At 47.9% G+C, this 26,722-nt stretch overlaps 2 protein-coding genes and 1 long non-coding RNA gene across 13 annotated transcripts in view; 2 read left to right on the top strand and 1 right to left on the bottom strand.

Moving 5' to 3' along the window:
• The window catches only part of TRMT61A (tRNA methyltransferase 61A), a 47,905-nt gene extending 42,687 nt beyond the window's left edge, over positions 1-5,218 (bottom strand). For 7 of the 10 annotated variants that reach the window (XR_016467070.1, XR_016467069.1, XR_016467071.1 and 4 more), the window contains exons 1-2: positions 4,924-5,056; positions 2,675-3,039 (exon numbers count right to left, since the gene is read on the bottom strand). Coding sequence is in view for 7 of the 10 variants with exons in the window: in XM_090141700.1 (XP_089997826.1) it covers positions 2,675-3,005 (331 nt within the window). In the remaining 3 variants the exon portion in view is untranslated. The other 3 variants (XM_031592942.2, XM_031592940.2, XM_031592941.2) reach the window with 3 other exon arrangements.
• Positions 5,219-5,310: 92 nt separating this feature from the next.
• On the top strand, positions 5,311-6,387 carry LOC116228820 (uncharacterized). The gene is made up of 2 exons (XR_016467072.1): positions 5,311-5,790; positions 6,280-6,387. It is a non-coding gene; the product is annotated as an uncharacterized LOC116228820 (long non-coding RNA).
• Positions 6,388-8,818: 2,431 nt separating this feature from the next.
• CKB (creatine kinase B) lies at positions 8,819-16,550 on the top strand. 2 transcript variants are annotated; one of them, XM_031592936.2, is made up of 8 exons: positions 8,819-8,934; positions 9,612-9,824; positions 10,910-11,064; positions 11,933-12,065; positions 12,933-13,104; positions 14,580-14,703; positions 15,432-15,621; positions 16,186-16,550. In XM_031592936.2, the coding sequence occupies exons 2-8, from the start codon at positions 9,632-9,634 to the stop codon at positions 16,362-16,364; spliced, it is 1,146 nt and encodes a 381-aa protein (XP_031448796.1). In that variant the 5' UTR covers positions 8,819-8,934; positions 9,612-9,631; the 3' UTR covers positions 16,365-16,550. The 2 variants fall into 2 exon arrangements, with proteins under 2 accessions (XP_031448796.1, XP_031448797.1); XM_031592937.2 differs by lacking the exon at positions 9,612-9,824 and adding an exon at positions 10,247-10,434 and having other exon boundaries at positions 8,830-8,934.
• Positions 16,551-26,722: the final 10,172 nt, after the last annotated feature.

The raw sequence follows: 26,722 nt of genomic DNA, 5'->3' as shown, positions 1-26,722 counted from the left end.
ATGGAGTCATTATCCTCCAGATAACTGCAGTCACAGGACTGAAGACAGCCTTGGCTTGGAAGATGGTATCAAGTCAGTTTTGGAGCTTTGGAGAGTGGTGAAACAAAAAAGATTGAACATATTCCTTTATTTAAACGGTGACTGCACATGCAATGAGCAAGGGTGAGATCAGAGTTACCTGATGAGAGTGAAAGTTTCACGCTACCCACTGCAGGTACTGCAGCAGCTATCTCAGGTATCCTTTACTTCTGGAAAGATCAGGCTGCCAAAAACTCTTTTCAGACAGGTGAATTCCTCAGGTCAGGGACCAGGACTTTCAAGAGATCTTAGCTCCACCAGTTTTTGAATCTCAACGTACTTTCATAAATTAGAAATTAGCAGGAGACAGAAAAGGGATCATATTCCTGTGCCTCCATCATGAAACATCAGGCAGATGCTGAGTATCCTTATAGCCTCAATAGAGTATGCTGGGATGATTTTAATTATGCATGTGCTGCTGACCAGCTTGCTCTTTATGTATTTATTAGAAATGATTAAAAATGGTAAAACCTGTATTAATATGCTTGTATTGGTTATGACAGATCATTATGAATCAATTTAAACCGAACAACTCAAGTGATATACAATTAAGCCTTACTTTTAAAACTGATTTTTCCTAACTACACGTGTAAGATAATATATACCAGTATTCACAACATCAGAACATGACGCAGAGGGCATTTTATCTTACTTCACCCATTCTTTCTATGTACACTTGTGCAGATTGCTCCCCAGTTCTGTTTGCTTAGCACAGCAAGGTGCAGGACTCCTGCCACAGCCTAGCAGCAAGGAGAGGGGAGCCTGGCCTGTTTACTGTGCCTGTTTTGCCTCTCCAGCTCCACAGCAACTATATGTATCAGTTCATGTTCAAATAATAAAAAGACAGATTTCCATGCTAATTAATGCTCAAGATACATCTAAAGACAGCACTAACAGGAAGCAGACTCAAATGCCATTACTAGACCAGATTTCCTGCCTTGTTTCTGTTAATCACCATTGGCTAGCTCCTCCTAAGCCACACAAGGTTAAACAAGCACGAATGATTTTCGATTGCTGAACGTGGCCTAATTTTGGATGGCACCAAAGTAAGTTACATCATCACACAGGAGGCTCCAGTTGTCAATACATGTAACATTTTTTAATTCGAATCACCAGTTCTGGTCAGTCGTAAGCAAACCTGCAGTAAGAACTCTTGCTTTAAAATTAACTCTTGATTCAAGACACAATACTCCCTCTTCTTTGTGAACAGTGAATCTTTCCGGCAATACAAGCACAACGTTAGCAGTAGAACTGTTTGCTTTCCCTAGAAAGCTGAAGTTAAAACACTAATTAGGACAGCACAGACATTAAAATAAACCCGGAAACAGTTTTCCATAAACAGAAAGGATTGTTTGTAGCTATGGCTTTTGACTCACAACATTTCTGGGAATGTGGATCGGTTAGCTCATCAAGCATTTCCATTTCTTAGCTATTCAGATAAATGAGCTTTCAAAGATTTTCATCTCTCATCATTACTGACAACCGTAATGATGCAGCTCTGTCCTTTAACATTCACCTACCCCAAGAAAGGGGCCAGGAGCTTCTACATGGCCTTGCCTGTTTCCAGTGTGCCCATTTATTACTTATTATGGGTATGACTGGATGCAGATAAGTAGCACTTCAGTTGTGTTGGAAGGCAGCCACAATACCCCCAAAGCTGCCCAGCATCATGCTTGGGTAAGCGCAGGAAATGTTAAATGCAAGTTAACACAGTGCAGTACAACCTTGTCACACTGATCCTTTGCCATATCTATGCTTCAGAAGGAAGCACATAAAACTGCTTCCTAAAAACACTCAAAGTAAACAGAAAGAAAAAATGAGGACAAACTATCTACAGTTCACATTTTTGCAAACTACAGAGATCAAACGAAATCAAGCAAGCCTCATATTGCCTGCAGCAATAAAATCATGAAAGTGTTATAAACTGTATCTAGCCACGAAAGTATCTATCTACATGAAATGTAACTCCTCCTTACTTAAAAATTATGTAAAATTATGGAAGTGGTAATAAGTTAAACCAAGTTTTGAAACAGTGCACAGCACTGTGATGAATGCATCCTCTGTTCTACTATGCCACTGCAGTGAGCTCTGCATGAAGTTGAAGTGCTACAAGTGGATCACAGCTGGGAAGAGAACAACAAATATACATAATTCTATGATATCATGTGATAGAAATACTGACACTTGATTTCTCATATTACTTGATCCAGTCCCATGCCATCTTTCCCCTCGATGATGTTCTTGCAGACTGCTAATCCAATGTCTGACTTTTTATTCAAATCATGTTTTTTTTTTTTTAATGTCTGAATAACTTAGCAGTTTGAGATAAGGGAAAGAAGATTGTTTATGTACTTAAGATGAATTAATCATGTACTCAAAGGCATGCATACATAAGGCTGGCATTACTGAAGCAACGCTGCTTGTTGGAGAGGCAGTAGTTGATAGCATGTGCAAATGAAAGAGAATTACTCCATGTGGGCTGAGAAAATCGTATCACAATGGAAAAAAAAAAGAGATTTTGCAAAATGTAAAGCTAAGTGTGTTTTCCATGGAAAGTGTGGGTGTTAGTTCTTAATAAAAGATCTCAAACTATTACCTGATTCACATACTATGGAGCCTGGCTTCAGTTCTAACATCATGGTGATTACAGAGATGTCAGTGGAATACAGGATCTGTGTCCTGTGTGGAAGATTCACAGTCCACAGTTCTGGAGTTGGATGAAGAATAAAAACCCATCCTCCTTTACTGCAGGTCACTTTGGAGCCATACTTCTTGCCTATGAGATCCGTGGAATGCCGGATGACCCCATATTTAGTCTGAGTTACACCGCCTTGCTGGACTTTCACAGGAAACATGGATTCGTGGCCCAAGAACACAATAGCTGTGTCACCATCCTTGATTGTATCGCCATATTCAACAAAACTCATTGCAACAGTCTTGTGGTTGGCTGGTGGTCGTCTCCTAGAAGGGGACAAATACCAAGACAGTGTTATGGCATCTCGATGAGGCTATAAGTACAGGCAAGTTATTTTATTTCCTCCACCTCCCCCCCCACAAAAAAAACCAAAAACATACAGTGCAAGTAAGACATTAGCAAGAAAACCTCATGAAGCTCAGGGACCTCCCCTCGACGCACTCCTCACCCAATTAAAATCAACAAAAAGATCTCACTGACTTGAATATAACCACTATTGTATGGTACATTTACAAGCAAAAATGAGCGAATCTGTTAGCATTTACTCAGCCTGCTCCCTGATGCTACTGGAAAACTTGCAAGGCAGTATTCATTTCAGCAATCTGTTTGGTTCCAGTTCACAAGCTCTCAGAATATGTTGTTAAGCAATGACTTTTATTTTCTTCTGCTGGCTTATCCCTTGTGATTTACAGCATGTGACAACTGTGACTTGCCTGGATCTCAATCACCAATTATTAGGACCACTAGCAAAAGTTTTCTTGAAAGTTTTCCAAATGAAGCTTTAGAGATAAGATAAAGGTAGTATCCACATTAATTTAGGTATAAATTTGACTAAGTACAAAGAAAATACACTGTGGCCTTTAATTTGCCATTGGGGGTATAAAGTGATTCTCTGGGAAGTGATCCATGCTGCAGCTGAATGTAAACAATCACTTGCCAGCTAGTGCAAACACACTGTATTGTTTTAGCCCCATGTTCTGAGAGCGACAATCTTAAATGCTGTTGTCTTGGAGAAGAAAACCTCGAAATGAGAAGGCAGCTTACAATAAAACCTGGCACGGCTTTTCAGATAAGGCAGCTAACAACCTAAGCTGCAGGCTGATCTATTCATGGAAAGAATTGTGTAATGAGGTGATCCCAAAGTTAGAGATTAAGGTCTATGACAGAAGGCTCTGGGAGTTTGATTCCTGGTAGCTGTACAAGAAAATTAAAAGCAGCATTACTTTTCACAGAAAAACAGAATCATGGAATTGTCTGACTTGCAAGAGACCCCTAAAGGCCATCCAGTCCAACCCCCCTGCACTGATCAGGGACACCCACAGCTCCATCAGGTGCTCAGAGCCCCGTCCAACCTGACCCTGGCTGTCTCTAAGGACAGGACATCCACCACCTCCCTGGGCAACCTGTTAATGATTTGATTCCAGTGCTTTCATATTGAATGTGTCGAAGTTTTGTTCTACTTCTCTGTTTTTACTAAAAACAAAAACCTTTTAGTTCTGAAATTGTAGTCTGTTTTTCTTGACCAAAATTTGAGTTCAATCTGCTGTTCACCAACTAGATTTATAAATGTGCTGCTGCAGTGAGAATGAGAAGCAGACACGCTGGCAGGCCGTGACTCCACAGCGTGTGGCATGCGGTGCTCAGAGAGCAAAGCACAACGGCATGTCTGGACACATGGCAAAGCAGCCCAGAAACGTACACACAGCGGACACTGTCAGACTGTGGTGATGAGGTTTTATAGCTTGCATCATCGGATTATATCGATGTTCTTAACTCTCCTGTAATAGACACTCTTTACGAGTTGTTGTTTTTCGCTTGTATTTAGAACAACATCATTCAGAAGCAGCACTGATTCCGTCTCATCTACACGTCTTCCTTCGAACCCAGCCCCGCACTCTGCCCCCCTCGCACGGGACCGGGCTGAGGTGCTCCCCTCTCCTACAGCGTCCCCAGCCAGACGCCCCGAGGGCCGCGCGCTGCGGAGCGCCAACAGAAGACAGCACGCGGAGGCTGCTCGGCCCGCAGCAGCGCCGCGCGGTAACCGCCGCGCTCGGCTCTACGCAGCGCCGCCGCCCCGCAGGGTCTCACCGCGGGCGGGGGGCTCGCGGTCCCCCAGCAGCGCCGGCTCTCCCCGTCCCCACAGCCGTTACCTCCCGCGGCCGAGTACCGCTAGCAGGCCCGGCACGGCTCTCCTCACACGCGGTGCCCGCCCCGCGCCTCCCCGAGCCGGTCGCAGGATGCTGACGACGCTCCGCCGCCTCCGCCCCCGCCGGCCCTGCCCGTAGCGGCCGGTCACCGCAGGCCGTACCCGGCTCGGCCGGCCCCGCTCCCGGCGCGGCTCCCTCGCCCTCCGCTGCCCGCCCCAGCCGCCGTCCCTCAGCCCGGCCGGGCGCAGAGCCCCGCGCACGGCGGCTCCTGCGTGGGGGGCGAGGGGCGTGCGGCCGGTCCCCGCCCGCGGTGAAACGAGGGGTCCCTGCGGGCGCCGGGAGGCTGGGCAGCCCTTCCGGCTTCTGCCCTCCGAGCGCCTCCGCGGGCGCTGCGAGCCCGGGCAGGACCTCGTGCTCGTCAAGTGTGGGCAACTGTCTTCCGCGTCCTACAGGGGGAAGCCCCTTCCCCGAGGAACCGCCGTGCCTTTGCCACCCAAGCCTCCGTGCAGGCGGCTTCCAGAACGTTCCGGCTATTCCCCCCCGCTGAGCCCGGGGAAAGGCAGCTCGAGGCCAACCGAGCTCCTCGTGCCGGTTTCTGGAGGCTGGAGGAGAAACCCACAGCGGAGTGTGGGCTCAGAAGGAGCGGAATCATTATCGAAACCCCAAATAGCACGGCTCTAACTCCCACTTGTGTCTCGTGTTTAGGATTGCAGTGATGTGGAGAGCCGGAGGTGCCCCGGTGGCGCGGGGATGGAGTCAGGAGATGCCCAGGAGGAGGATATCGCCTCATCTGCTGCTCCCAACAAGCCCAGGCCACCTGGCATGGGAGGGCGCGGGCACAGCAGCGTGTGAGTCACCTCGGACACGCAGGTAACGTTCTGTCTAAATCTGATAATCCTCTGCTGCTGCGTTCACCAGTGGCTTGAGATGCACAGGAGTGGAGAAAAAGTCATTCCTCCACAATCAAGAACGCCATCAACGTGTGCTTAGCCGAGAGCTGTGTAGATGACCATTTGTGAGTCTTTTAATCAATGTCATTTCATCAACTGTGAGGGAAAATTTGCCCATTATCTTCAGTGAGAACATTTTTACGTTATGCTATTGACCCGCCCATATCATAATTGCAGAAGTCTTTGTTATTTGGTTATGAAACTCTCCTCCATCTCATCTAAACATAATGTATGCAGTTTCAGAGGTTTCTTAAACTGCAGACTCCTACTCAGCTGTTTTTCTGACTGGCAATCACGGCTCTATTCTGCCTTTATATTTGCACCTACCTTGTTTTTTTTTGTGTGCCATTTTTTCATGTCATTTGCCATAGTTTACATTCTTGTGTCCTTTCTTTCCCTTAAAAAACAGCTGCTCAGATCACCGTGAGCCAGACTGTATACAAGACCGAACAGCTCCTAGTCTTCAACTAGGAGTTGAAGTAATTTTCAACAGGACGCTCAGCCAATGTGAAAAGGGGTAATAACAAGGCAGATATACATAAAGCAATAAATGGGAAGAAAATATTTGGGAATTTAAGCAGATGCAACTACAACCAGTTCATCTGTTGATGCATGAGTGTTATGTTTCATTTTCAAGTGCTGTTTAACCAGTAAGGCATTGGAAACAACGCAGTTATACGTAGTAAAATGTTTTCTTTTGCCATTTCCTGATTTGGAAATATCCTTCTAGATTTTCAGGATGTTTCCCCTGAATTCTTCAGGTTCATCTTGCTATCATGTGAGCAATTTCAGAAGACACATTCCCTAGCTAACACACATCTCCTTGCAGTTGTACACTGCACAACATTTATAATTAAGCCTCTTAGGAAGTGTTCACTGCACGGCCCATGATTAACTTCCCTTCATTCTTCATTGTTGAAGCTCAGCACGGAGATCTCTGGAGTAATCACTCCACCTTTCCAGCCTAAAATGCCAAACTGCATCATAGTTTACAAGTCAGTGTGCACTACAATATCGTCCCAGCATGGAAAGGACGTGTTGATGCCTTTATCACAGTCTAACAGGCAATACAGGCTGATCCAAGGAAAGTATTCTCTCAGCAGATGAGCTAGATAAAGCAGCTGATCAGAGGCTGTTGACACACAGCACGGCATCTATAATTAAGCCACTAGGGAAGAAGGGATGGGACGACGTAACAAAGGTAGGGTCCAGTTTGCACACAGCTTTCAGCAGATCCCAAAATGTGAGCTAAGTGTGTATTATAAATTTGTCAAATAACGGTGAGGAAAAGGGCATAGAGGGTGCAGTGTTCTTTAAACATGTTTGCTAGGTATATTTTGATGGTGTCCCACCATGGCTCTGCTCTCTTTGTGTCTTCTTTCAGACAAAAGCTGTGTGAAGGAGAGGTGTCTGTGTTGGAAGTGTGATAATGAATGGCACATTGAGAACACAACCAGCTCATAATAACTGTAACGACTGGTGTTCCCTGTTCTGCAGGATGGGGAGGGAGAGTGTCTCCAGTGCATAGAAGTCAGTTCTTGAGGTAACCTTGATTCCACAAATCTATAGAACAAGTAAATAACAGTTGCTTCTTGTGTGCGTGGCAGTAGATTATGGAACGAGACAGACGGAGCCTTCAGTACCTCTTTAGTATGCTTTTTTTTTTGGGTGAAGAAAAACACCAGAAAATAAGCTTGCAAGGTTACAATATGTTCTTAGTATTATTTGTATTGTTCTACATTAAAAATAACTCTGATGAGTGTTTTACATTAAAAAAAAAAAACCAACAACACACAACTAGAACTTGGCAAAAAGAAGAAAAAGTGTTGTAACTCAGATCATCCATGAATACGACACGTATTTTGACAGCTCTGGGAATGATTTTGTGCTTACGTTCATTGAATACTTGCATAGGAAGGCTTTACCTGTAGCTGACACTGTCCTGAAGAATGAGATTGCGTGGAACTAGTAAGATGTAGAGGAAGGTTTTGTGAGGTTAAAAAGGCAGAGGGGACTTAGAGAGGATTTGTTCTTTGATCCCGGAGATAAGAGACCAGACTCGCACAGACGCTGAGCCCGACTTCTGCAGCTCCGTGTGCTCTCACTCTACCTGGGATAACTGGGAAGCCTGGATGGCAGCCAAACAAACACAGTGCATTTTGATTTGAGGCAGTCTGTGCTTTTTTAGTTTGTAATGGTTTCCTGTGTATTTTTTTTTCCTGAAGCTGGACAGTTCTGTAAGCTGCATCGGTGTCACGGTGCTGAGGGCACTGGTGGTGGTGCTGGAAGAAGATTCCTCCATCTCTCTGAACAACTCTAACACAGCAGTGTGTTAAATACACTGTCCGTGCATGGGGATGAACGATGAGATAGATGCACTACAGAGAAAAATAAAGAGACTGTTACATGAAGGGCAGCTCCACATTGCCAATCACTTTACTTCTCCAAAATTGAACTCTGGGCTGCATTAGAGCTTTGGGACGAGCCCTGCACAGCAACTGTGCACTGCCTGAATGTGAGTTTAGGAGGGCCAGATGCCCTTCTGCTCGTGTCCCCCACAGGAAAATCAGCCTTTCTTCCATAAAATTAAGGTACTTTCTTTGCACACGATGAAAAGAGACCTTCAGTGTGTTACACAATAAACCTACGTTCAAAACTGAGCAAGGGGGAAAGCAAAAAGCCGTGTGCGCCCGCCTCAGTGCCTAACGGCGCCGCCATATTCAGGCTGCCGGTGGAACGGACGTACGCGCACGTCTGCGTTCACGAGGTCACGACGCTCACCGCTCCAGGCCCGAGGCAGGCGGGCCGTGAGCCCAACGCCACCGGCCGCCCAACCGCCGCGCAAAATGGCGGCACGCCTTCACCGGCCAGGAGGAGCCGGTGGCTCCGCCCCCTCGCGGCTCGACCAATGGAATGAATGGGCTATAAATAGCAGCCAATGGGGCGGTGGGTCGCGCTCTATATAAAATGGGCGCGGCGGTTGACTCGGGGCTCCACTCCGGCTTGGGCAGCGGGTGGGTGCGGAGCGGGCGCTGAGGTCCTTACATTGGCTGCGGAGCCCTCGGTAAGTCCCGGGGCAGCCGAGCCGCCTGCAGCTTAAAGAAAAGAAGAAGGAAGCGATTTAACTTTTATGAGAAAAATGTATTTTTAATGGTGCGGGTTGGAGCCGGTCCGGCCGGGAAGGCGTCGGGGGGAGCGGGATGCGGCGGGGCGGTGCGGGACAGGTGCGTAGCGGGTGCGGCCGCAGCTTGAGCCGGAGCCCCGCTCTGAAAGCAGCTTACCCCGGTATTTAGCAGGGTAGTTACATACGCTCGCCCCAGCCACGTCCCCCGAGGGAGCCGTCCGTTGTGTAACGGCTCGGTGAGCGCTGCCCGCTCGCCCCGGTCCCCAGCTTGGCGCTGCCGGTACCGGCTCCGGGCGCGGCGCTCCGCAACGGCCGCTCCGCCTCGCGCTGGGGCTGGGGCTGCCCCGCCGCCTTGGCCGCCACCCCGCGTCCCGGCCGAGCCTCGGAGCGTCCGGTCCGGGCTGCTGAAGGATGGGGCAAGGCTTGCGGAGCTGGAAAAAGTTTTTTCTTTTTTTTTAAATTTTTTTTTGCCTTTTCCTCCTTGCTTGGCCTGGAGGAAGGTGTTGTGGCAACGAAGGTGTGGAATGCGCGGGTGGAAGCGAAGCCAAGGTGACCTTGCTTGGTGCCTGGTGGCCTCCCCCGGGCCCCCGGTGATAGGCTTCCCTCTCTTCCCCCAGTGACTGCGGTAGGGACAGCCATGCCCTTCTCAAACAGCCACAACCTCCTGAAGATGAAGCACTCTGCTGACGATGAGTTCCCCGACCTGAGCGCGCACAACAATCACATGGCCAAGGTGCTGACCCTGGACCTGTACAAGAAGTTGAGGGACAGGCAGACTTCCAGTGGATTTACGCTGGATGATGTCATTCAGACCGGGGTTGACAACCCAGGTAACGGCTGCACCCTTAGGACTGCAGGGCGATCTGTTCCCCCTCCTTCCTGGAAGTGCTTCTTGACAGCAAACCCCACACGCACCGAGGGTGGCTGTGCTGAGGAGGCCACGATTTGTCGAGCCGTGCTCCTCGCTGCAATCTGACACAGCAATTCCCAGGCGCTCCCATTATGTAACTGCTCTGCTAAATACTTCAAATCCGAACCAAAAAAAAAAAAAAAAAAGCAAATGCTTAAATGTGTTCTAATTTTTATGCAACCGGGGGGAAGAAAAAATTCTCTGAGCTGTGTGGGCTTACCCGGCTGTTCTAAGCTCGTCCTATTCCAAAGTGGTTATGTGATGTTCTGTAGCACTTCTATGAAAACAAGGGGGAGCAGATGCATATATGTGTTAACATTACAGTATTTATCTTTACTCTAGCAATATCAAAATGGCCCAACTAAATAATCAGAGGCTGCCTCCCGATGAGGAGTACCCGGACCTGAGCACCCACAACAACCACATGGCCAAAGTGCTAACCCTGGATTTGTACAAGAAACTGAGAGACAGAGTCACGCCCAGTGGCTTCACCCTGGATGATGTCATTCAGACTGGGGTTGATAATCCTGGTAAAATGCGCTGAGATATTCTGTGGGAGCCAGCTGAAGTAACCGGTGCTTTTCAGTATGGTGACTTAAGCTAAGCTCGTGGAGGTGGTATTTATGAGCCGACTATGGAAATGCAGTTCTGTCTGTAGCAGAGTGAACAAAGCGATGCATGCTTGCTCACAGCAAAGCATGGTTGTTTTAAGTGTAGTTCTATCTCCGGGTTTGCATTAGCTAGTAAAATTGGATGTGCTGTGCAAAATTGCCCTAAACCAAAGCTTGACGGGAGTGTGGCTTAATGGCAACTGCTATGGTTTCCCATAGCACTGCATTTGACTAACTGGATGAAATGTAAAGTCTAAGGTCTCCCAACTGCTCTTAAGCGAGTGCATTTCTAAGTGACTAGATCTGCTGCAAAGAAACTTGCCTGGTTAGTGCTGTGCTGGAGTATGGCTGAGCATCACCCAACTTAGCTCTTCTGCCTTTGTTACCAATCCAGGCCACCCCTTCATAATGACAGTAGGATGCGTAGCTGGCGATGAAGAATCCTATGAAGTGTTTAAGGAACTCTTTGATCCGGTTATTGAGGACAGGCATGGTGGCTACAAACCAACTGATGAGCACAAGACCGACCTGAATGCTGATAACCTGCAGGTATAAATTTTTGTTCAGTTACTGATACCCACTGATCTGAGGCCTGGGGAAAGCTGTTAGCAGTAGCCTAAACGGATTGCACGTTCTGTCCTCTCTCACTGTGCACAGACTGACAGGCACTGTGCCCAGTGCAGTCTTACTCAAGAGCCTGCTGCAGTAGGTTGTCAGTAACTGGGTAGAACCAGGCAGCTGACAAGCAGGACTTGCTTCGTGTGCTCTGCAATGTAAGTCATGCCAAACACGTTGAGCATGTATTTCTTTGGGCTGTGCTAGTTGTGTGAAACAACCCAGTTCCAGGACTGTTAGAAACCTTAACTCGTTCTACTGTATGATGATGTATGCTAAAAATCAGCCAGTGGTTTGATGTTATAGAACAGCCATTGTTGTGGCTGGAAGTAGAGGCTTCTACCCATCTTACAGATTTCAAATGTTATTACAGTCTCTGGGAATTCCAGCTGCTATCTTGGTTGGCAGCCATAGGACATCTCAAAAATTAAAATGCTTTGACAATAATGAATAACTCTCATTTGCAAGAGTAAACAAACACCTACCTAAACAAGGATTTGTCATGTTAATATCTCTGAATTGCAAGTGAGAGGAGTAACAGAAGCTGAGATCTGAGTCTGAGATGGGTGTAAAACTGATGGTATTCCTGTTTTCTAGCACATACTTAGTAGCCCTAATCTTAACCTCAAAACAAGGAGTTTGTTACTCTCATACTTGTTGGAAAGCTGGAAGAAATGGTCCTGAAGTGCATCATATTACAGCACAACTAGTCAGTGTCAAATATAAGTGCACAGAACCTGTGTGTATTTAGGGTAAGCATCTTAGCAACAAGGCAGTACTGACTAATTTTCTGATCTTGTAGGGTGGTGACGACTTGGATCCTAATTACGTGCTGAGCTCTCGTGTGAGAACTGGCAGGAGCATCCGTGGATTCTGCCTTCCCCCTCATTGCAGCAGGGGAGAGAGACGGGCTATTGAAAAGCTCTCTGTTGAAGGTAAAGTGTTGAATCAGGCAATGAGGGGAAACTGACCTTGTCTAGGCAAAGAGGTGCTCTGTGCAGTTGGAGAATGGAGGCAGTTGGCAGAAGCTGCCTTCCTCAAGGCTTAACTTGAATGTGGAACCTTCCCTGAAAAAGGCAGCTTGGATTATGGTTGCATCGGTGTTGCAATATGTAGCTCAGAGCAGGAGCACATTCAGGGAAGTTGGACTGTATGAAGTTGACCTTTGCTGATCTTGAAAGTTTCTTTCTGTGTGTGGGGAAAGAGGTTGGTTCATCACTGCTCAAACCTGAGAAGTAATAGGTATGGAGCAACCCTAGGGCTTGAGTCATGGTTGCAGTATTTTGTGGCTTCTTTTAATTGACTTTCATTAACATTCAGCTTGCTTAGAGGTGTAGTCCAGCTCTGAGTGAGCTCTAGTTCTCAGTGGAACTCCTCAGCTGCAGTTCTTTCTGTTGCCTCCCACTTACTTTAAGCCAGAGGAAAGGATACTTTCTCAAGGTGCTATCCTGTCACTGTTCCAAAACTTCTCAAGGGCAGGGTAACAGTCCTTGATGAGAATGCTGCTTGTTGTGTTTGTGACCTTGATTCTCCTTGGGAGAAAGCACTTCACTACTACAGTTAAGCAGCAGTAACGATCCCATACTTTATGTAAAGGAACAAAGACTGCTTGTTTCTGCCTGGAAGGTGCACACAAATCATCTGATACAGCCCTAAGTTCTGTAATGCCACGCAAACTCATCGCTGTTACAGATGTGAAAGCAAGGGAGGAACCAACAAAAGCAGATAGTTTGAATGCAGTCTCTGAAGTTCTGGGAATGTTTGTAGTCTCTGCTCCCATCCTAAAAGTGCCTCTCTTTCAGCTCTGGGCAGCCTGGGAGGTGATCTCAAGGGGAAGTACTATGCCCTGCGGAACATGACTGATGCAGAGCAGCAGCAGCTGATTGATGATCACTTCTTGTTTGACAAACCTGTTTCTCCTCTTCTGTTGGCATCTGGGATGGCACGAGATTGGCCTGATGCCAGGGGTATCTGGTGAGTATATGCCCAGAAGGGAGAGTTGCATGAAATCCCTGCAACAAAAAAAAGATCTTGACATTTTTGTTGTGGCTGATATAGTTGGACAAAACAGCACGTTGTGAACTTATGCTGCTAATCTAATGAAGAACTTGTGTGTGGTATCCCCTGGGGAAGTGATATCTGAAAGCAGAACTTGCCCCAAGTGTTAGTGTGCATTGCATTGGGCTGGTAGGAACAAGCCAGCTTGGCTGGCCTATTGCCAGAGCCTGTCCATCCAGCACAGGTTTGCAAAGCACCAAGCAATAACTAGAGCAACTTAAGGAAGTAGATCACTTCTAAAAGAGTTAACGTTCTGCTATATTCAGCTCTTCTACCATGAGTTTAGAGTATCTAAGGTAACAAACCATGGCATGAACTTAATGGAGTCTTGATATCAGATGCGTAGCTGTTCCTTTGTAATCTCATTGCTTCTGCGTGCAGAAACTCACTGATGCCAGACTAATATGGTGTTACCTTATTAGTGGTGTTTTTCCCCCACCAGAGACTCAGTGGCATCAGTTGACTGATGCAGGGGGTAGAGGGTAGAAGGATTTTGCTTGTCACATGTAGGTCACCTACATAAAACAGCATCTCAGGAGCTTCTGCAGCATAATTAACTTGCTCCCCTATAAGCCAAGGGTTAGTTCTTAGCTGGAATGCTTCAAGCTTATTATTGTAGCTGTTTCAATAAATGCAGAGGAAACATGCTTTGTTTCTGTAGGTCACCTTTAAGATTGCATCATCTAGCTGCAGATTGCCAGCATTAGATAGTGCTGTCATCTGAGCATGGCTAACGTACAGGTTTGAAGTGTAGAGTCTCAGTCTGTGTAAATAGCTTTCATCAGACTAGTTAATTCTTACTGTAATCAAGCTGAGAAATCATCAGTGTGATACATGTTGACCAGCTGCAAGCAAATACCTCTGCTATTTAGAGGTTTTTATGGTATCTCTGAAGAGCCCCAGATCTAAATGAGTAGTGGAAACTCACCTTAGCTCTCTTATAAGGTACAAAGGGCAGCCTAACAATATGGTAATTCTCATCAAGTTCTGGTTATTCACTGTCAGTGAGATGTGAACATCTGTCTATGGGTCTGCTTCAGTGCCTGTATTAATTGCCCTTTTGTAAACTCTGAACAGATTAAATCTCCTAAATTTGTGGACTTGAACATAAATGAGGTGAGAAATTACTCGGTTTTGATGCTCTAACACTGGCTAGTGCTATGCTATTACTTTCTGACATAGATACAGGCCACTTCCAAATACCTCTTGAAAAGAGTAGGGTAAAAGTACAAGCTTAATTTTGTTAGTGCTTGGATGGAGAACAGGAAGGTGAATTTCTTTGAAGAAGCAATTAGATGAGCTTCTTGGAAGCTACAGCAGTGAGTAACTTGGTGCTACTAAATCTGTCTTGAAAATGTCAAGGGAGACAACAAGTTTGTCTTGTCTCCTAGGCACAATGACAACAAGACCTTCCTTGTTTGGATCAATGAGGAGGATCACCTCAGGGTTATTTCCATGCAGAAAGGTGGCAACATGAAGGAAGTGTTTACCCGCTTCTGTACAGGCCTAACACAGGTAAATCAAATACTGCTTGAGCTCTGGGTCTAAATAGTAATCTGGTTAGAGCTGACCATACAAGCTCTTCCAGGCTGGGAGCATGTACACAGGAGGTGACATCCTTCCCCTTTAGCCTGCAGGTGCTGCTTCATAGTTTATGTCTCTGGGAACATCCTGATGAGATGCTCTGTTGTGAGGGATCTGAAATGCCTGTACTGGCAAAGCGTTATGGCTATGAAATCTGGAATAAATCCTTATGTGACACTTTTATCAAACTGTACTTAAAGGATCTCTACATGGTTCTATAAATCACAGCATTTAGAGACCCTGGGTGGGAGGAAAAATTGCTTAAATATGGATGGGTGACATTAGACAGAAGTTTCTAGGCTGTGTGCTTTTCTGATCTTGATAACAGCTTGTGCTTTACCAGCCCCTTCCCTAATCCTAACAGACAACCAGTTTGACATTTAGTAAATCAAGCTTCCCAGTAGATAGCAATTTTAGGCTTTATAGTGTAGCTTGAACTTAGGCTGTCTTGCTGCTGGGAGCAAGATTAAGGCCTTAAAAAGCCCCTCACTGGTGACCCTCTTCTACAAATGGAGGGGGCCTATGTAACTGACTTAAATAGCTGCTCAAACTGTTGTGGCTGTTGCTATGCAACTGAAGCTGTAAATGAGCACTTAATGGATGACCTACATCGTTCAGATGGAGAACAATCTCTAAACATCCATTCTCTCTATTTATAGATAGAAACTCTCTTCAAGTCCAAAAACTACGAGTTCATGTGGAACCCACACTTGGGCTACATCCTGACCTGCCCATCCAACCTTGGAACAGGGCTCCGTGCTGGTGTGCACATCAAGCTACCAAACCTTGGGAAGCATGAGAAGTTTGGAGAAGTCCTCAAAAGGCTTCGGCTGCAGAAACGAGGCACAGGTGAGAGGTGGTGATTAAGTGATGTCCCAAGCAGGCTGTCTCTGACCAGACAGCAGTGAGAACCTGGCTATAGCTGAAGCTAATGTTGGTTCATGCTGACAGTGCCTGACAGACAATCCAGAAGGGACCTTTCTAAAGCATGTGGGGACAACCAAGCACTAAAAGTGTAGCTTGGAAGAGGTGGAGATGCTGGTACTTTGCTTAAGCCTTATTATATCCAGTTTCTGAGCACTCTTAGGCATATCTTTCCATGTGGTGTTGTGAGCACCAGATAAGGTGAACCTAGTGGGCCTGTTGTAATCAGGGATGGGATTTTTAACTTCTGGCTAGGATATAGCTACAGCAAGTACTTCTGAGTGCAGTTAAATTACTCATGGGTTAAAAGAATTAAAAAGTGGTTCATGTTTCATCACATTGAGCTTTATCTCCCTGAAGGGAAGAGAAGGCGGTGGTAACTTGTAGAGAATTGTCTTTCTGTGCTCCCATCTCTTTCTGGCGAGGGCAGAAAGGCAGACTAACTGGCTCAGGCAGTGGTCAGTGGACTCATTAAATCTCTTGCTCCAGGTGGTGTGGACACAGCTGCAGTCGGAGGGGTGTTTGATGTCTCCAATGCTGATCGTCTTGGCTTCTCTGAGGTAGAGCTGGTGCAGATGGTGGTAGATGGTGTGAAGCTGCTCATTGAAATGGAAAAACGCCTTGAAAAAGGCCAGTCCATTGATGACCTCATGCCAGCTCAGAAATAAAGCACTTTATTCTCATGCTTCCTAACTTATTGGATGAATAATAAAATGTCACTCCAATTTCAAACCCCTTGGGTCAGAGCCCACTTAGTTACACTGTAGAGAAGTCTTCCATCCATCTGTGTTAGAGTTTATTTTTTGATGGCTGAAATGTTGTTGAAAATGAAATAAACTGTTGTTTTGGCCTGACCTGTCTTAGATGTGTTAACTGAATGTTTTTGAGGTCTAAGTGGTTTGCTGTTCCTGGTTAGCTGAACTGCTTGATTTTTATGTGCTAGCACATCATCCTGGCTGTGCTGGTGTAGTCTACTTGTTGGAGTTAGAAATGTGCTTATAGCAGTGGCAAAAGAGATTGCAGCTGCTGTAAACCTGAGAGCTGGTGCTAAATATGAGTCACTTTAAACCTGCCCTACCTTGAAGGCTTCAGCTTATGCATCTGCTCATGATGAGTGTAAGCTGTCATTATCCAGAGTAGGGCAAGCCAGACTGACTCCTGCAAGGGAGGGGATCTGGGTACAAAGGGCTGCTGTTCAGAGCCATGTCCTCCTCATGCTGTAGGGCAAAAGCTCTGAGGTCAGACTTCAGCTCTTAATAATACCTACACTATGCTAGTTTGTTGGGAAAAGATCAGATTGCATCCTCGTGCATGTGGATGCATAGAGGGTCAGAGTAAGCAATTAATTGGATCTTTTGGGGGTAGAGTGGGGTAGAGCTTAGACTAAAACAGTGCTTCCAACTAAGCTCTTTGGGTTTATCTGTGGAAGAGATGAGGGCTACAAGTGAGTTACAGGAAAATGTCATAACTGCTGCTTTGCTCAGATTGTTCTTGGTGCTCTGTGCTCCAGTTGCCCTATAAACCAAAGAGGCAGGAGCAAGATAGAATGTACCAATTCTTTTTTTCTAGCCCTGGCCTGGCTTGCAAACTCAGGCTGTTCTTGGGGTGTGAGCTTATAGTGTTGCTTCAAGTAGATCTGTTCTCCAGGATGACTGTAATTTGTGCATGTATGCTTGCCATGGGGAAGATTCCCCTTATTAATCTGCATGAGCCCCTTTTTTTTTCCAGAAGCAAGCAGTGCTGAGCCCTTAGTAACAACACCTTCTGCAGCTCATGCAACCTGGGAAGCAGCTAACACCTGCTCAGCAGCTTTACCCGCAGCTAAAATCTGGGTTTTATGGGGGGAATGTGATGAAAGGTTGATGCATAGCTCTGCAGCATGCAGCTTTATATAGCCTCATGTAGATAACTGAAGCTTTCTTTTGTAGAAGCTGTGATATTTCCAAGGCTGTGATTGCATGCTGTCACTGAGTTCAAGTGATGGCTGCAGTTGGGATAAGCTGAAGGCTTGTAAGAAATCTCAGATGAGACTTCGTTTAAATGCAGTTCTGTACGTTGTTCAGGTTTAGCTGGATGGGGGAGAGGAGGCTTGTGAGAGCTGGGGGGGGGAATGGTGCCAGAAGGAGCTGATGAGTTGTGTACCCTTCAGATCTTCCTTGCTGTGCTTTGTGTCATTGTTCCAGACACCATGCAAACAGCTGGTACTGCATCTTGTAATCAAGGAGCACTAATTTAGTGATGCCTCTCTCTGAGATGTTGTTACTGCAGTCAGCAATTATCCAATGTAAGGAGGTGCCTGAAAACTTGTCTGTTTTTTTTTTTTTATGTTGGCTGCACTAATAAGGCTGTGTCTCTGCCTTTGTATTTTGTTTCTCTTATGCCCTTTGCCTATCAGAGCTGTATCTGTTCACTTGATTTTAGCAGAGTGAGGCAGGACCCATAGCTAGCTGACAAACTGTGGGAACAGCAAACTAGTCCGTAATGCCTGCATCCAACCAGAAAATACTGCTTTTTTAATTGATTTTCTTTCCCACCCACCACCTTAGCTGTTTCCTCCTATCACTGCTAAGGGGAACAAGACCGTGCTTTTGTTTCAGCTTGCAGTAAGCAGCTGGGCCCAAACCTGGCATGGTGGAAGGTTGGACCTGCTGTGGTTGATGCTTGCTAAAAATCCATGCTCGAGAGAGAATTAAACCTTCTACCCCCTAGTCCTGATGCCATGAGGGAGCAGTGCCAAGAACCTGGCTGCAACCCATTGTGCCCTGTGTCAGAGAGGCAGTGGCCTCATCCTGGGGGAACAGAGGCCAGGCAGCAGTGGCTGGTGTGCTTGGTGCAGGGAGCTGCAATTAACTGCTGGCAGAGGCACCTGTCATCCCAGTGCATGCGAGAGCGGACGGGGGTCTGCTGCTTGTAACACAGTGCTGGTTGTGTTGCCCTGTTGCACAACTTTTGACATGTTCTCCAGTCTCAACATGCACAGGTTTTATGGTGTTTTCAAGGGAAATTTCTTCCTTTTAATCCCCTTCTTTATCCAGATGCTCCTGCCTTCCCCTAAGAGCCTCTGCAGCTGCCTGCCGCCTTCTCAGCTCCTTGCCCAAGGAACTGAGCTCTTTGGGATGCCATTTACTTCTCATGTTACACTTACTGGCAGCAGGCAGCCCATAAACACTCCTTTTATCATTTTTATGCCATTTACTGGGAAATTATTCACCGTGTTTTATCCACTTGTGGGCTAAGCCACTTGGGGGGCAGTGATGGGATATCAATCCTGGGCATGGTGCCATGGGGCAGGAAGCTCCCAGCCCTGCCATAGCCTCCCTGGGGTGCCAGCTGAGCGTGGAATAGGGCCACAAGCTGCAAGAGACCTCAGCAATCCCACAGCGAGCTGCTCAAAGTGGGTGGCTCCTCTCTGTCCTGAAAACAAGGTTTGGGGACAGGTGCCTTCGCCTGCTGGCTGCACAAGGCTACGGTGCTCAGCTGTGCCCTACTATCTACAGGTCAGTGCTCAGCTCCAGCTTCCTGTTTTGCTCAGAAAGAAAAGGAGGCTGCTGTTGCTCAATGGCTCTGACACCCATATGGCAGGCAGAACGTCAGCACTCAGCCTGCATCCAACACTTGGATGAGTGTTCCCGTATTTTACACAACACGGAATAGCTCGAGTGGGAGCGTTGGAGTGATTTTGCTCCACCCACACAAAAATGTGGTGGTGTGGTGGGCAGGGCATGCTGCTGGGAATAGAGATGGCATCACAGCCTTTTCATCTCGCTTTGCTTTTTGCCCAAGCAGCAGCTGGGAGGCTCCTGTGGCTTCTCTGCGTTCCTCTGGCTGCTCTGCCTTCCCCTTTCCTAAAAAATCCCAGTTGCTACTGATAAATGCAGCCTAGCCATCCACTCTCAGTGTAGACATTTCATCCTCCCCAGAGTTTTGCATGCTGATATTCATCCCAGGGGAGGGAGAGCCAAGCCCCACAATGGAGGAGAGCACCCCATAGCCCAAGCCTTGGTGAGACTGATGGGAACGAGGGTCCGTCAACCCTCATCAAGTGGGAAAATGCATCTGTTGCACCCACAGAGCAGGTCTGATAGGTAAACAGGCAGGAAGGACTCAGGCCGGAATTAGAAATCAATGGAAAATCTGCATTTAGCAGACAGGGTAAATATAGGTATCCAAACCTACAGAGCTGTTTGCTTTCTTCTGCAAGCACTGCCCAAGAGCTTGAGATACCATATATTATATGTGGATGTATATATGCATGCATATAAAATTCTAGATGGCTAAAGGTCCTATGCACAACAGCAGGGAAATGGACAGCAAAAGTACCTGGCAATCCTCAGACAAATAGAAACACTGAGGTGGTTTTTTTTAATCAAAAGTCAAAAGTTTCAGCATAGCGAAACTTGCCTGGATTACTCAGGAATGTGTGAGACCCTGGGAGGTGAGCAAACGTAACCTACCCAGAAATCCATGTTTGTTTTCCTCCTGTTCTGAGCTTCCTGTGTGCTCAGAGATCCCCAAGCCGTGGCAAATGATGGCTGGGGCTGTTGGCACGGCCAGCTGAGCCCCGCAAAATGCGGGATGGACAGCAGGACACCAGTGGGACATCCTCACAGAGGGATGGCGTTGGGTCGGATTGCTGCTGTGCAACTGCCTCCAAGTTAGGACTTGTCTGGGAAAAGCCGACTGCAGAGATACTGTGGGAACCTGCATGGGAAGAGGATTGCAATGGGCACAAACACCCATGGCCCCAGAAAGTCTGCTCCTCGCCCTGGAAGAGTAAGAGCGGGCTTTTTTTTTGTTTTTATAAGCCTTCTTTTTAAGGTAAAGCATCACTGAGCATCTGGCTTCCGACCACCCTGCTTCCATCCCCCTGCCTCCGGGATGTACCAACAGAAAGCTGCGAGCTACGTGTTTTCTAGCACTCGGTGGTTTGGTTTGGTCTTTTTTTGGTGCATGTCTTTATTTATTTGTTTTTGCAATGAGCCCTGTGGTTTGCAAAGAGACTGGTCAGCAAGATGGAGAGCGTGCAGCCAAGCAGAGTGGAGCTGCCTGCCATGGACTGCAGCAGCTCATACCCCTCCTGGCTGGAGCAGGGAGCCAGGGGCAGCAGTGCCATGCAAGGGGCTTTGCTGCTTTAGCAGCTCCTTGAAGCAGAGGAACTTTTAGTGGTTCTCCGTGACTCCTGCAGGCATAGCATACCACTGGGGAGCAGAGTGTCATGGGGAAAAACACTGCTGCTTGGACACCAGGGTGATGGGGATGATGACAGGCTACAAAGCTGCAGCAGGGCAGTATCCCCAAGCAAAGCTCTCCCCACGTGTGCACTGCTCTTTGCATTTTTTAAAAGCAGACAGAAGGGCAGTCTGCTTTTCTGACGAGGAATCGAGACCTGGCCCTGGGGCAGTGGCAATGAGAGGACAGGGAGCAGGCGGTCAGCTGGAGCCCCTGGAGGGCACAGGGCAGCAGATGGCCTGCACGCCTTCTCCAAATACTTTTACATAATCGGTGTTAAAAACAGCAACGACACGTGTTCACATGTAGCTGGTCACACTCAGCATTCGTTTCCTGCTGTACCTGTGCACTCTCCTTCTCTCTCCCCACCGTCTCCATTCTGTTTGCCATCGGCACGGCTGCACTGAGAGTTTTCTTACCACTTAGCTCCAGATGGAAGTCTCCACCACAAACAGCTCCTCCAGAGAGCCATCACCTAGATTTGTTCAAAATGCCCTGCTGATGGGCCTTTCAGCTCCCATCATTCATGTTAAATTAACGCTAACCTTGAGAAGGGATCACTGAAAACACACAATTATTTACCTAAAGGGATTTTGCATTACACAAATCAAGAAGATACAGAGAAGCAATGAAATGCATTTATAAAACCAAGAGCTATTTGGCTGAGCATGGCAATAATTATTAAAAAGGTTCATTCATAACACCAGAAGTGGGATAAAACACTTTGTGCCTGCTGGCTGGATGCTAGGAAATACCTGCTGGGCTCTGGGGAAGGGAAACACTGATGCATGCAACCCCCTTACTCCCACCACTCTCAAACACAAGTCCCCACCCCTCAGCCTTGGTTAACCCTCACTTCTGACTTCTGTGTGTGCTGCTCAACACCAATTAATACTGAGCTTAAAAGAAAACCCAGTAAGCAAAGCACTAATCTTGGGAGCTTGGCACATCACAGCCCTTGGTGGCTCACTCCTGGATGTGGTCTCCTGCTTCCCCACTCACCTTTGGAGGAGAGGATCACTCTGATCACAGAAGAAATACAGAAAGAAAATGAAATGAAGTCCTGCTCTGATGTGGAGAGTTCTCCCCTTAGCAGAGCATCTCTCATGCACAAACTCACTCACAACCCTGGGCAAAGGTTTCAGCCACATACTTTTGTCCCAACGAGCTGCATTTTTTCTTATTTATGCCCCTTGTAGTCCGTTCCTTCCTCAAGATTAAAGAAACAAAAACAGAAGTAAAAATAAAGTAGAAAGTTCCCAAGGGAGCTCAACCTTTCCTTTCCCTGCTGCCTGCCCTTCAGAAATAAAAAAAAAACTGCTTGCAGAACATCTCCCAGGGACTGAAAAATCTGTACAACACACAGTATGGGAGGTGAAGAGCCTGCTGTAGTGGTCTATGCTCTCATCCCAGCTGGAGACCATGGTCCCCCAGAGGTCACCTCCCACTGAATTGGATGTCACCCTGCAGCACCAACCTTTGCTTTCGCCCAAGGGCTGAAAGCAAGCAGCACCAAAGTGGAAGAGGTGGCACTGAGGGACACATTTAGTGGGCATGGTGCTGATGGGTTGGACTAGGTGATCTTAGTGGGCTTTTCCAACCTTAATGATTACAGCCCTGGAGCAGACCCTCTCCCAGCCCCCAGCCGCAGGTGCTTTGCCCTCAAAGTTTTGCTGTCTTTGGGCTGTGGGACCTCTGGTGCCTTGGTACAGGCAGTGGCAGCCTGGGGTTTGCAGGAGTGTTTGCAGCAAGTGGGACAAGCTGCTGGAGCCCCTTAAGAAGAGCCTGCATAAGGAAAGGGGGAAAAAGCAGAGACGAGCTAAGGAGAGAGCCCATCAGTGGGTGACAGGGCAGTAGGAATCCAACAGCTGCAGCCAGGATCCCCATCTTCTTCTTTCCCTCGTTCTCATGGAAACAGGAGCCATGCCCACCTGCTTCACTGCTGTTGCTGCTTAGATGACTGTTCACACTTCAGCATCTCCGTTCCTGGCCCTGCTGGGTGCAGGGAGCAATTTAGGCCGTAGGAAATGGGTGGGCTGCAGAGAGGAGGTTAGGCCTCAGGACAAGGGATGGGCAATGGGGAGAAGGCTGCAGCCCCAGCCCCAAAAAGAGGCCCTGAGGAGCTGGCAGCAACTCCTGTGCCTGCCATAGGTCATGGTCACACTCACTGAGGGCTGGAAGCTCAGGCTGGAGCCTCTGCATCGAGCAAACACAGAATATTTCCCACTGAATAAAAATATCTCCCTTGGCTGTGGCACACGAGACAGTCGCCTTTCTACTAGAGACTTACTTCCAAATCAGGGCATTTCGGTTCCCCTTCTGCCTTCCTGCTTCCCCTGTGCAAGCTCTGAATGGGGAATGCTCCTTTCTGCCTTTAAGCAGCTGCCCAGTGTTCCTATTAAAGGATATTGTTTACTCTCCAGGCTGCCCTGGTGCTCGCACACGATGGAAGCAGAGCCTGGCAGAAGCCCTTGGCAGCACATCAGGAGCATGGGTGCGTTTGGGGATGCTCGTGCTTTAGTGAAGGGTGTGGCTCTGAAGCAAAGCAGGGCTGCCCACAGCAGAGCTGACAGGTGCCGGGATCCAAGCCCCCAACCCAACGCCTGGAGGTGCTTTGCTGTGGCTCAGGCACAGCCAGGCCTGGCCAGCAGCATGCCGGCCACCTCCATCCCTCCTTCCCCTCCTCCCAGCTCCCCCAAGGCAAGGAGAGGCAAAGGCTCATCACAGCGACAGATGACTTTTTCCACGGAAACAGATGTCTGCTTCAGTCAACGGGTTGTCTTTGAGCTGAGCTCGATCCCACCTCTTCTGATTGTCACTGCTGCTGTTATCTCCATAGCTGCTTTTCCTCCAGACTTCCGCTGCATCCCTGCTGCAGGAACTCTGCACTTCAGCCTTGCCCAGCGCCTTCAAAAGGCATCCATGTGACCCGTGCTTCCTGCTAACAAGTGCTCCTTCCCTCAGATCCTAGAACCACAGAATATCCCGAGCTGGAAGGGACCCACAAGGATCACTGAGTCCAACTCCTGGCTGCACAAGGGACCACCCCAAATCCAAACTCTATTTCTGAGAGCATTGTCCAAAGGCTTCTTGAACTCTGGGGACTCCCTTTGCACTGTGTCACACATGGGGAGCTGCCAAAGGAACATGACCATGGAGGCACCAGCCCCACAGAGCTGCTTGCTGCCCCAAGACCCAGCTTGGCACCCCTGGAATCCTCAGGGACAGACAGGAAGGGAAGCAGAGACCGCTTCCAAAGCAGAGGGTGGCTTTGCTCCTTCTCTGCCAAAAGAGAAAACATTGCTTGAATTCAAGCGTGTGACAGTCCAAGCAAGAGCCAACGCTCTGTTTTTCCTGGCTTACTGCTGGGAAAGAGATTCACAAAAAAGCTTGCTGTTTCCTTCTGCAGTGGTGGTGGGATGGTCACAGTTATCCAGCCAGAGAGACTTCAGGACACGTCTCCCAGCTTCAAACACAATAATCCCGGGTTTCTTTTCCTTGCCCTCTTTCCCAGCACGCACACGAGACACATCTCTGGTCCTGCAGACACAAGTGGATGCTCTGTGGCCATAGCCCAAGCTGCCAAGGAGAAGAGCAGCCCGTTTCAGCATGCCTTCAGCAGCTCCTTAAAGCAGGGTTGCAAAAGACTTTTTGTCTGCCTGGAGGCACAAGTGGCCAATGATCCGCCCGAACTGGCTGCACATTTACAACCTCCAAAAAGGATAGCAGCAACTGGCCCATGGGACAGATAAGCATGGGACTCGTGACTCATTCCCAGGGATGAGGAGAGAGATGGTGCCTCCTCCCAGTTCTTTGCTGAGCTGTGTGACAATAATATGAGCTTGAAAGTCCCCCTGACAGTATCCTTGGATGCTGTGAACCTCCTTCTATTCCCTTCTCCAGAAGAGAAGCAATTTCAGCAGAGTTCACACCACGCCATGAGAAGCTGCTGCTTTACTTTGCTAAGAAGAAAATTTTGGATTTTCTCAAACAACTCTGTTCACACCTATCAACACAGAGCTTTTGTTGTCCCCCACGTCAGCCTACCCACACTCATCCAGATGACTGAGGCAGCCAGGAAGAGCTCTAACTTCAGACTTAGGAAAGTCTGACTCTTCCTGCCTTGTGACAAACTTGCACAAGCATCACCAATCACAGTGTGTGCAGCCAAGACCTGCCCTTCCTCTTTTGCACAGTCCTCGGCCTGGCCAGCACAGAAGGCCTTTCCAAAGCATGGCCACATAACAGCCCTTGGAACAGTGTACAGCCTGCAAAAGGAGAAGTCAGTCCAGCAGCTAGACAAGAAACCACAGCTAGGAAATACGCTGGCCCCAAGCCAGCCTGGCCTCGAGCCAGGAAAGAGAAATGAAACCAGCTGAGATAGGAAGAGGCATCAGCAGTGGTGAGGCAGCATCCTCCATCCTTTGGCACTTCCATCACCAGTCAGCTCTCTCGTTACACACTGTAGGCAGGCTTGTCCTCCACATACCAGAATCACACCGTCTGTGTACATCCTCCAGAGTGAGATGCCCTGCTTAGAGACCCCGTCACCATGAAAGACAGATTTTAGTGCCCTTCCTGAATCCCAGCCCACTCTGGGATTTTCCACAGTGCAGCTGCTGAGTGGGATTGCTGGCAGGTCTGTGCGTCTCCAATGGCATCAAGGCATCACAGGGCTGTGTTTCAGCTCCTCCTCTAACACCTACTCTCCTTTGCTGCGTGCCCCAGAAACACAGGTAAAGAAGGCCATATTGCTAGTCTCAATAGCAAACTGTACAACAACATGCAAGTGCAGATGATTCGCCCCGTTAAGATCTGAAGAACTGGGCTGGGAGCTCAGGTCTGCTGGTGACCTATTGGTGAGCACTCCAAAGGTTTCTGCATCAGCACAAGTGATTTGCCAGAGTGCCAGAGAACAGGCTGAGGTTCTCCTGAGCTGCACAAAGGGCACCTTTACTGCAGAAGCTGCCTGTGCTTTTTCATTTGAAAAGACAGATGTATTGTGTTGCCTCCAACACACCAAAGCAGATGCTGAGAAGTGGAAGCTCTTGAATTTGCCCCCGCAGCTGCAGGGTGCTCAGGCTGGGCAGGGGACACGGCTTTAGGCCTAGGAGTCCCATCAACAAACAACTGGATATCATTCTAGAAAAGCTCTCTCCAGAGCTTTGGCTGGAGCAGGCTGCAGCTTAGCCCTGCAAAGCAAGGGTAAGACATTACCATTTTCTGGCTCCAGGCACGCAGTCCTTTCTCTAATGAACTGCCAACGTTAAGCACTACTAGCAGGAGAAAGGAGAGACCCTGCACAGTGCCTGCACCACCCCTGTTGTCTATGATAGAATAAGAAGAAATGGTTTCAAACTAAAAGAGGGGAGATTTAGACTGGTTATACAGAAGAGGTTTTTCAGAATGAGGGTAGTGAGACATTGGCACAGCTTGCCCAGAGAGGTGGTGGATGCTCCATCCCTACAGACAGCCAAGGTCAGGCTGGATGGGGCTCTGAGCACCTGATGGAGCTGTGGGTGCCCCTGTTCAGTACAGGGGATCTGAACTAGATGGCCTTTGAGGGTCTCTTCCATTTCAAAAGATTCTATGATCCCTACCAGGTCCCTTTTTGAGGTCAGAAGTTGGCCTCGTTTGTCCTCATCTTCTGCAATGCCTTACTCACAGGGTTGCTGTATCACCAGTGAATTCAGCAGCACAAATCTCCATTTCTTCACCCCAGCCAATATTGCATGAGAGGTAACAACCCACACACCCCCAGGCAGGACATCTGTCTGAGCAGTACATAAAGGTACAA

The sequence above is a fragment of the Phasianus colchicus genome, chromosome 5 (assembly GCF_987193195.1).
Source record: "Phasianus colchicus chromosome 5, bPhaCol1.hap1.1, whole genome shotgun sequence".
NCBI classification, from domain to species: domain Eukaryota; kingdom Metazoa; phylum Chordata; class Aves; order Galliformes; family Phasianidae; genus Phasianus; species Phasianus colchicus.
The sequence above is the reverse complement of the archived record's forward strand: the minus strand, read 5'-3'. Positions and strand labels throughout refer to the sequence as shown.

What these genes read in the sequence shown, in the direction of transcription:
- CKB (XM_031592936.2), top strand. Translation starts at nt 9,632, where the DNA reads ATGCCCTTCTCAAACAGCCACAACCTCCTGAAGATGAAGCACTCTGCT. An exon ending in TGAAAAGCTCTCTGTTGAAG is followed by an intron (nt 12,066 to 12,932) that starts GTAAAGTGTTGA and finishes CCTCTCTTTCAG; the next exon opens with CTCTGGGCAGCCTGGGAGGT. An exon ending in GCTGCAGAAACGAGGCACAG is followed by an intron (nt 15,622 to 16,185) that starts GTGAGAGGTGGT and finishes CTCTTGCTCCAG; the next exon opens with GTGGTGTGGACACAGCTGCA.